Below are 10,439 nucleotides of genomic sequence, written 5' to 3'. Positions count from 1 at the left end.
AAAAAAAAAAAAAAAAAAAGGGAGATCTGACTTTGCAGTAGTTTCATCAATCCATCTCCCTCAACAACACAGGAAAGAAGGAGAAGAAGAAGAAGTTGTAGCATCTGCTAGCCTTGATTCCTAGCCTTTCTGGTTCACGAGATCAATGGAAGATGAAGAAGAAAGGTTCCATCGCAAGATTGGCCCAGGGTCGCACGAGGTTCGACCGCACAGTTTGTCAAGTACTAGCCGTCCCCTGAAGTCGTGGACTCCGGCCGCTGTTTTCGCTTCCTTTATTGTGATCATCTCTGTGGGAGCGTCGTCTCTTGGCTGGACATTGTGAGCCTTTCTCAACTTTCTGGTCTTTGACAGTAACGAGTCTGTCCTTGTGGCTTAGGAGTTTCTTTCGATGTGAGTCATGACCCGATATAATACTCAGACGGAGATCTTGGCTGATCAAGATGACGAATTCGAATGATGAGAGCCCTCGTTTGAAGTTATTACACTCTTTGCACCTCTCTTTCTGGGCTCAGTTCGTGCAATTATCTTTGTTTATTTTCTTGTGTTGAAGGCTGCAATACATACCTGAGAAAACCAGGGACAGCAAGTTGGACTCCTATGGCGTCCACGCCTGGTTCAGGGAAACCGCAGCTTTTGGACTTTGTGTAGACAGAGACTCTGCTTTCATCTAATTTATTGCTTACTGAACCGTCCTGATATTCGGACTCTCTAGGAAAATGGGTTATGCTTGATCCGGCATTTCGCCATAGAATGAAGATACGATGAGCGCAGTTTAATTATGCTTTCGTGCCTGTGAACTGTGATGTATTTGAATCCATAGATTCAACTCAAACCCGCCCATTTGGGAAAAACGGAAGATGTAATCGAGATTCTACTCAATTTGAACAGTCTTTCATTTTTTTCCTTCAGAGTTCTGTTGGCCAGCTCTAATGGTTTCATGTTCCGCAGTAGATTTAGACCTGTCAATTGAACCTCAGGACCTGTTAGCCCAACAGACTGCGATGCCGAAAGATTTGATGTATTTGCACCATTACAAGATATTGGAACTTACTCTTTCCACTGTGTGTGTGCACTCTCAGTTTGTATTTCCAGGAGTTTCCTCGAGGCAAATGATTACAGCTAAGGGAGGCCAGGGAGAGCCACCTCAGAAGATGGAATTCCCTCTCAACTGCACCAATTCATCAACCGTGCCCCAGACTTGCCTGACGAACTACCCGACGAAACATGAGCCTGAGGAATCATATGCCGTGGCATGCCCTGAGTACTTCGGTGGATTCATGAGGATCTACGGCCCTGGAAGAGCTTGGGGATCACGAGAGAGATGATGGAGAGAACCAAAACATCGCCCACTTCAGGCTTGTGATTAAGAATGGCAAGGCTTATATAGAGCACTACAAGAGGCCCTTTCAGACAAGGGATGTGGGCACCATTTGGGGGATTTTGCAGCTCCTGAGGTTGTATCCCGGGAAAGTGCCGGATTTGGACCTCATGTTCTATTGCAACGACAGGCCGGTGATCATGAAAAGTCACTACCAAGGACCAAATGCTGGGTCGCCCCCACCGCTTTTCCACTACTGCGGGAACGAGACGTCGTTGGATATATTATTCCTGACTGGTCATTCTGGGGATGGTAATATCTTATTCTTCTTAGTGGTTAACGCAGCGATGATATATTTTTTTTCTCAAAGATAATCATGTGCATTGTAGTTCTCATCTTGGGATTGAAAGCGATCATGTGCATCGTAGTTCTCATCTGTATTTTATAGGCACGAGGTCAATATAAGGACATGGACAAATACATACCAGGTCATCAAAGAGAAGGCAAAGGAAATCGAATGGAAAGATAGGATACCTTATGCGTACTGGAAAGGCAACCCGGGCGTGTCGGCAAATAGGCAAGACCTGATGACGTGCAACGCCACTGAAGAACATAACTGGAATGCTCGTCTATATGTCCAGGTAATTCGACCTTGTCCATCAAGCTCGTCGCCAAGTTGATCAAACTCAAGTCCAAATCATGAGGTGGTGCTGAACTATTCTCACTTAAGAATGTGTAGTTCCTGTTGAGTGGTCATTGGCTTGTGATATTCCTAGATTTTGGTACGGTATCAGTTCCGGAAATGTACTAATTTTTTCACTCATCGTCAGATGAGCTGCGCGGACCATTTTATGATCTATCTCTCCAACAATTAAGAAAAGAAAGATAGTAACTGACAGATGGATTCTGTGATTATTTTTCGTACTCTCAGAATTGGGCTGCTGAATCTAGGAAAGGATTCAAGGAGTCGAGATTGGAAGATCAGTGCATCCACAGGTAATTGAGCAGTGCAACTCCTGGCGATTCTCGTGATCCTCTATATATGTCCTGTGATTATACAATCTGATTAGCAAGTTCCTCTTACTTCCATTCATTTTCAAGGTACAAGATCTTCGTGGAAGGGAAGGCATGGTCTGTGAGCGACAAGTACATTCTGGCGTGTGATTCGACGACTCTGTTGATAGAGCCGGTTTATCACGATTTCTTCCTAAGAGGATGATCCCAATGGAGCACTACTGGCCCGTTAGGCTCAACAACAAGTGTAGAGACATCAAGTTTGCAGTAGAATGGGGCAACAACCACATCAAAGAGGTACTAAATTTATTTCCAAAGCGATGTCGAGATTCCTGTTCGATTCGAGCACCTACATACAGTATTCCAACTCGAGCATTACTGTGACAGCCTGAATTTTCAGATTTTGTGTTCTATTAAATGAATCGGGTCTTTTATCGACATGCCGATAGTGCTATTCTCTGAGCTGATAACTCATGAGATAAGTATACTATCTAAGGAAGCTATTAAGGGATTTTAACACAATAGACTTGAGAATTCAACCATGAATCGACTGCTCGACCATGTTGATCTGCAAGGGTTATTACGGCACCGCCAAAAATCGATCAGAGATCGGAGATAGGTAAAAAATCGATCAGAGATCGAGATAGGTAAAAAATCGATCAGAGATCGGAGATAGGTCAATTTGATGGAGGTATGTGATTAGTGTGATGGTGATTCCACCTAATTGCAAAATTTCTATCGAATGACACTAAATCGATTCTTTTGTCATTTCGTGCCAGGGTTCGTATTTGAAATCTTGAAATTTTCACGACAACTAAGAGTTGTCAATGTGTCGAAGATGTACAATGTGACTCGAAAACAATCGACCACGGTCAATTGCATTAAAAATTCCTAAAAGCTATCCGATAGGCTAGGTCACATTAAAATCGCGTCAGATTGAAATTAATCGCGAAATTGAACCCGGTTTTAAAAATTGAAAGTTCTATCATGTCATGATTTATTTTAGAAACGTCGACTCATATTTTCGGAGAGTTCGGGATTTTTACGGAAAATTGTTTCAGACAATTCGGAAATTAACAAAAATTCGAACGTGCCGAATTGAAGAGAAATTTGGGCTTCAAGGCGAGCTATTTCTTGATGGGAACTTGTAGAAAATTCGTGGGCTTCATCTTCATCAAAATTGGACATCGATTTGGGGAATATGTGAAGAAATTGAGGCCAAGATTGGGAAATTCGGAGCTATGGTTGAGGGCTACAATTTTTGGCTTCAAAATTGGTTAATTTAGAGAAATTCTAAGCAAGAAAGTATTGGGGATAAAAGGGATAAGGTTGGAGGCTAAAGGGGGGGGCCAATCATTAAATTTTTAGGGATGTTTTGCTTTGATTTTTCCTTCCTCTCCCTCAACTTCTCGACCACGCTAGCCCGCCTGCCTCTTTCCTTTACCGCTTCTGCCATCTTCATTTCTTTTCCCGTGAAGCTCGACCCCTCCTTCATCCCCTTTGAATTCCCCTGCCAGCAATGCCCACGCGGCTTCAGTCCCACCGAATCAGTCCCTACGCCCGCAATTCAACTCCACCGTTTTTCTCCTTTGCAGCAGACCGCACAATCTCCATCCACGAAGTCGTTCAGGCCATCGTCATCCCATCATTTCCATCTTCTCTCCATCGTGCGGACGCCAGCAAAGTTCAGTCGGCCAGTCCACTGCTCCATCTTCGACCGCACGCCAGCGAAGCAACTTCATCTTCGCGTGTCTTCAGTGGATCAAGGTCTCCAGCAACGTCGGTCTTCATTTCTCGAAGACCAGCTGCTTCGGTCTTCTCTCGCTCGTGCCGGCAGCCCAAGAAGCCAGCCCACGCCAGCAAGATCAGCCTGTCTTCGGCCCATCTCCTCCAAGCCCACGTGAAGATCGAGCGTGTTGACCCGCCGACGTGATTGCTTGGGATTCGTTTTGCCCATCGAGGGGCTGGATTTGGGCTTTCTTGAAGGATTAGAAAGCAAAAGCGGGCGACGTTAGCTCATGTTCGCTGTCGCAATTAATGACATCGAGCTCGAGATCGAGCGTGTTGACCCGACTGTCAAGTTCGAGATCGACTTGAGGTCTTGCCTCTGGAATTTCGACTCGAGTTGAGTTTTGACAAAGCTTATCTGCCTTAACTTGGATCAATTATAGCTGATCGAGTTTTGTAGCTTTTTACAAAGTTTTTAGCTCGTGAATATGATGTAACATGTTGGATCATGCCATATATGGTGAGTTTCGATGTTTATACTAAATTTTAAAATAATGATACAAATAGTTTATGAACTTTAGTTTAATGTGTAAAGTGATTTATGAATTTTCAATTTGTTAAATATAATTCATCAACTTTGAGTACTTGGTTAACTTATTCCCTAAGTGATAAGAAAATGATCAATATATTTCTTCCATTACTTCAAGTTTGGACAACATTGAATATTTCTATATACTTCAAAAATTAAGTTGAATTGCATTAAACAAATTGAAAATTTATGGACCATATTGCACATTAAACTAAAGTCACTTTAAATAAATTAAAATTTTAAGGGTCATCTATGTTATTTTCCCTTTAATTTCCGTCAAGTTCGCGTGAACACCGTGTTCATAATTTGTAACCCGGCGAACTTGCGAGTGGTGAAGGGTGTGGATCTCATTGGTCCATTTAGATCTAATCATGGACCTAAAGGCCCATGAATTTCGCTCATTTTGGGCCCAAACCGTAGAGCAGAATCAGCCCGTTACTTCGAAGCAGCGTCTGCATCTCCATCATTTCATCGTTTCGTCCCTCTCAGGTTCTCTCGCCTTCCAGAGAGTGAGCTGAAGTGGAAGTCCGCCGATGAGGTCGCCCGGCGAAGCGAGCGCCCCGTCCGCTCCGGCGAGCGGCGGCGGCGGCGGCTCCGCCTTCGCGGAGAGAGCCTCCGAGGAGGTCCTCGCTCGCTACCGCTCCCTGCCGAAGGGGAAGCCCCAGGGGCGCGAGGTCACCGTCCTCGCCGCCTTCCTCCTCTCCTCTCCTTCTCGAGGTGCTCCTCTCTATCGAGCTCGGAATCGTTGCTTCGATTCGTTCGTCGGTTATTAGGATCGAGCATGATTCTGTTTCTTATCCTGTGAATCGCTCTCTCAGAACTGGAAGTGGTTTCGCTCGGGACGGGGACGAAGTGCATCGGGCGTTCTCTGCGGAGCCTCCACGGCGACGTCGTGAACGATTCTCATGCTGAGATCATCGCGCGGAGAGCTCTGATGAGGTCGAGCATCGTCGCCGGTTTGCTTTTGCCGCTGAGAGCACGTGTTTTGCGCTTCACTTGTTGACGATTGTTGATGATTTCTGAGGCGTGAGTTCGTTTCGAACCAGGTACTTGTATGCTGAGATCCAACGACTTAAGATGTCTGACGGTGATGATGGAAATGGCCATGGGAGCGACCGATTTCGATGCTGCGGTGATGTTCGTGATCGTGAATCGCCGCTCGAGCCGATCCTAGAAGGCCACGGCGAGGGGAAGTACAGAATGAGGGTGGGTTGGCAATTGCATCTGTACATATCGCAGTTGCCATGTAATTCCTGGAAATAGCTCATGGCTTCCCTACTATGTTATGGTGCTAGGACTCTTTATTTGCTGTCATCGACTACTTCCTTTCGACAATTGAACAGTCGACGATGTGGTTGAGTTTTATAAGCTTATGAATCTTTCTGTTGTATGTGTAGGCGGAGTTGCTCCTCCCCTGTCCCTGTTGCCTCATAAAATATCTGCAATGATGGAAGAAAATGAAGTCAAGGTACCATCAATGGTGGAAGACACAGGAAGGAAGGGTTTCAGAGGATATGTTGAATAAACATGGTAATGGAAGATTTAAGCTCCTTGACTGATTAACATTTCTTTTTGGGTTCCTCCTGTTTGTGAATTATCTGGATGATTCATTTTCATGCAACATCTTGCTCTGGTTTTTTAATGCGCCGGAAAGATTGGTCGGGATTCTATCACATGTTACAATTGATGCTGAAATGCTAATATTTATATTTTATCTACAAATGAACACAAAATGATCCGCGTTGAAATGCATGAGAAATGTGTGTGAATGTTGGGTTTTTATTTATTTATTTATTTATATAATTTTGGGTTTAAGAGGGAGCTGGAGCATAAGACGTAGGATCATATTAGAGTGGACCAAGAAGGATTAGAGTTCCTACATTTTGGTTTTCTCTGGTTGTCATTCCAGTACATTCTTTAATTCAATATGTGTTCCTTTCTCTGCAAATTCATGAGTTAACGATGTGGATCACTAGTCAGTTTTCTGTTGTTTGGCCTGTTGAATTGAGCAGTGAACTTTACATATTAGCAATTTACAACTTTATTGTGCAATAGCTTGTGAGAAAATGACATCATGTAACTATTCTTTGACAAGTGATGCCGCTTCGGAATCATTTCTCCTTACTAACTCACTCTCTCTCACTCTCTCTCTCTCTCTCTCTCTCCATAAATCTGTTCATATGTTCAATCACAGGAGATGAGTTACCAATCGTTGCCTCTGTTCAGAGAAAGCCTGGACGTGGTGATACTACATTGTCAGTCTGTTGCTCAGATAAGATAGCAAGATGGAACATTGTTGGTGTTCAAGGTTTGTTCCTTCTATCTAGGAATCGTCAGAAGCTAGGGCTGGCTGCTTATTGCATAATGAGACATAATGAACCTCCTGCTACTTTATTGGATTTTCCCTGTTTCTTGGGCTTCCATATGTCTTTTCCAGTCCCCTGCCTTTAGATAAGGATGCATTTCGTGATATCATTGTTCTGCTAGATTGGCAGTTAGGTACAATGACTGCTTTTACTTGGTAGCATTCTCATTTCTCTCTCTTCAGGTTCTTTGCTTTCCTACTTCCTCGAACCAGTTTACCTGTCTTCTGTGATAGTTGGACGGTCTCCAAATAATTCTGAAGACATTTTGGTGCAGAATAAGCTGCAGCATGCTCTATATGAAAGATTATCATGCTTTCCACAAGAGCAATTAAGTCCCTTCCGATTGAACAAGGTTTGTACTTTTTTAGTGTTTATTAGCAAATTAATATGGAGTGGGGACGACTGAAATTTTATTATCCTCTTAGCAGCCATTGTTCCTGGTGGGCCCAATACCACTGGTGGAATTCCAGCATTGTGAGAGTGCTGCGGGGACTCTAACATGCGGGTCAGTTCAACCTCCTTTTTTCTGCTGAAATAGCTTGCATCTGCTAGATTTTATTTATTTTTTTTCCAACAATATGCATTCATTTTCAGGTATTCATTATGTTGGAACAAGTCTGGGTTGCATGAGGTTATTCTTGGAACCACGGGAAGGAAACAAGGCACCTCTGCCAAGGGGGCACGCTATCCATCAACCGAGTCATCTTTTTGCAAGTAAGTGCAAACTATGTTGAACGGTTTTTGACTACAGTAGTGCAAAAATTATTGTCAATATTGGTTTTCTTCTTCGCTCAGGAGGCGGTTATTGGAGATATTCTTGTCACTCAAGCATGAGGGCGCAGCCAATGAGCCATGCAAGGAGACTACTTATCGAGAATACAAGGTGAAGCTCCTTAGCCAAATAGTTATGCAACTCTTCATCTTACCGCCAAAGCTCCCATTAGATAGCAGGCATGTCAATAGGAATTTAGAGGGTGGAAAAACAGAATGGGAAGTGGCCGCTTTGTCCAACAAACATTTAGCAGTTAATCAGTTGTTATCAGCTTCTGCACCTCGTTAAGTCTGTGAATGGATGATGGACCTAAGTGTAGAACTCTCTATTGATAAAGAACAATTTCATCAACGATGAAATGGAAATCAACGTTGACAGTTTGTTTGCTCTCATTTTGACATTGATGTGGCTTTCCCTCCTTTTTCATTCTTTTGCAGGAAGGAGCTCAGTCTTACAGGTCAGCTTCGAAGGCTCTAAAAGATACACCCTCTTTTAACAATTGGCTGTTGAAACCACTCAATCATGAGGCTTTTACTATCATGAGATAGTATATTGTCAATGATCATAAGGTGTTCTTGCTTTGGTTATCATTTCATTTTTCCTTTAACTATACATTTTTGTAAGAGAATATTTCTTTAGTGTTCAACTCATTATCAGGACTGTCCAGTTAATCCAAATAGTGACAAAAATACTCTGATTTACTGAAAAGTAGAGGTTAAGCATTTAACTCCCTCCATAACTAATCTGGATTCGCATGAAACTGCTGAAAAAGTTTTCAAGTTTTGCACTCAGCTATTCATCTCATATACAAATTGTATGTCCCACCTTCTGAACATGCAATCCTGCGAAGTTTCTGGAGTTTGTCGTCATAGTGAAACATCAACTTGTAGCCAAGTTGTCTTCAAAATATTTCTTTATCTTCTGTTCTCTCCAGTTACTCTATTAACGCTTATTCTTTTCCCCGGTACTTTGAAAATAGAGGAGAATACAGAAGGATCTGATGGTGAAGTGGGATGCATAAAATAACTCCGTAACTCTCCAGTTTTCGTTAAACACGTCTGCTTTTGTTGTCGTCGTCATCGTCCAAGGAATCAGAATGCTTGATGAAAAGTGGAAGAAGGGCAATAAGATTCCTTCGCTACGCTTTACTGGTAATTACCAGAAGCGTTGAAAAGCAGGTGAAAAGCGCTTCACCGCCTGACAATATTCGCCTTTGTGCTCGCCTGACGTCCCCGTGAAGATGGCAACGGCAGTTCCTCATTTAGTTAGTAGGAATTGAATTGGTGGGCTATTTCTTCTTTGAAAGATGATCTAACTTTTTCGTAACTAGAGAATACAACTTGGCCTTTTTCGGTTGCTTTCTGGTTTGTTAAATGTTTTGTTTTACGCGTGGAGCTATAGGAGTCGTGAGCTCTTTGAAGACTTTTTTGACTTCGCATCTCATTTCTCCATTGCGGGAGCATCAACGTTTTGTCCCCATACGTGTCCTCGGGAGTTAACGTGGGGCGGAGGTAGACGAGCACTAGAATATAAGTTTAGGTGGCCACGGAGGTAGGGGGGAGGGAGAGAGGCGGGGCCGTAAGACTATTGAAAATTCCTCACTAGAGACCTCATTGCCTAACTGTTTGGCCACCTACCTATTCTGAATAATATAGAGCGAAGCGTCAAATCAAGGAACGGCCGCTGTCGGACGCTCTTCTTGAGTTGCTAACTTTTAAGAGAATAATAATTCGTTCGAAGTTCCCAATTCTAACGTGAGTGCCCGTCACTATCCAAGTACAGATAATTATATTTAATCTGCTGTTCAGACGAGTTGCTTAGAGCGCAAAACCGATGGTGGGTGGTGGAACCCCACTAAGATCGCACGCAGAGAAAATGACGAAATAAATGAAAGATGAATCGTGTTGGCACCGTTTAACTAATGGGGATTCTTTAAAGAACTTTGTCAAAAAGGTTGTGGCGCAGGATTGACGAATGAAGTTTCGACCGTGCTCATAAGATTTGACCATCGGGTCCATTCAAATCACATGGAAGGAACGTGTTCGCGAGTGGATTGTATATGGTAGGGCCCGTAGCATATCAAGAACATTGAGGCTGCTGATTGAAGACGATCGGGGGGATCTTATTTCTCACATTTCGCTTTCTCTTATGTGCCGGCTTTACCTGGGTATCTCCCTCATCGCGATTTGCTCGTCCGGAATCCAATGTGGCTTAGAGTTGAAATTTTTGTCCAAACGATTTCACCTTTGAAACCCATCACATCATGCATGGCACGCGGTGAAATTAAATTGGTTGTGCACGTGATTCCATTCCTCCAATTCAAAAGATCTCCAAAATTTTCTCGTATTCCGTTAATTTCAAGAAAGTTTTCAAGAAAGTACTGATTGTATTATTAAAAATCATGCGCGTGATGGTCCAACCATTCAAAACATATAATATAACTCATCCAAGCGGGTTGGATATGCACGAGTCAACTCCTAGAAGCCCCAAAAAGAGGAATTAAAAATTTACTAGGATAAGGGTATCGTTTAGCTCAGGTATTATCTATGGAGTTCCTGACCCTTTGTTTATCACCTAAACACCTGTCAAACTCGCAATATTATAATCGAGAAGCACGGAACGCCGAGGGAAGCGCACTATTCAAAACCCCAA

At 43.1% G+C, this 10,439-nt stretch overlaps 1 protein-coding gene and 1 pseudogene across 1 annotated transcript; both read left to right on the top strand.

The window, feature by feature from the left end:
- The first annotated feature begins 947 nt into the window (after positions 1 to 947).
- LOC104445917 lies at positions 948 to 2,749 on the top strand (annotated as a pseudogene).
- A 2,385-nt stretch (positions 2,750 to 5,134) lies between these two features.
- Positions 5,135 to 9,116, top strand: LOC120293459 (tRNA-specific adenosine deaminase TAD1-like). The gene is made up of 12 exons (XM_039312794.1): positions 5,135 to 5,366; positions 5,468 to 5,588; positions 5,696 to 5,895; positions 6,047 to 6,172; positions 6,559 to 6,624; positions 6,844 to 6,957; positions 7,198 to 7,367; positions 7,444 to 7,520; positions 7,610 to 7,729; positions 7,811 to 7,898; positions 8,225 to 8,356; positions 8,767 to 9,116. Exons 1-11 carry the CDS (start codon positions 5,183 to 5,185, stop codon positions 8,333 to 8,335), a joined length of 1,377 nt encoding a protein of 458 aa, XP_039168728.1. The 5' UTR covers positions 5,135 to 5,182; the 3' UTR covers positions 8,336 to 8,356; positions 8,767 to 9,116.
- The last annotated feature ends 1,323 nt before the right edge of the window (positions 9,117 to 10,439 follow it).

Source organism: Eucalyptus grandis, chromosome 5, assembly GCF_016545825.1.
Source record: "Eucalyptus grandis isolate ANBG69807.140 chromosome 5, ASM1654582v1, whole genome shotgun sequence".
NCBI classification, from domain to species: Eukaryota; Viridiplantae; Streptophyta; class Magnoliopsida; order Myrtales; family Myrtaceae; genus Eucalyptus; species Eucalyptus grandis.
Note: the sequence above shows the minus strand (reverse complement) of the source record. Positions and strands in the feature narration are given on the sequence as shown.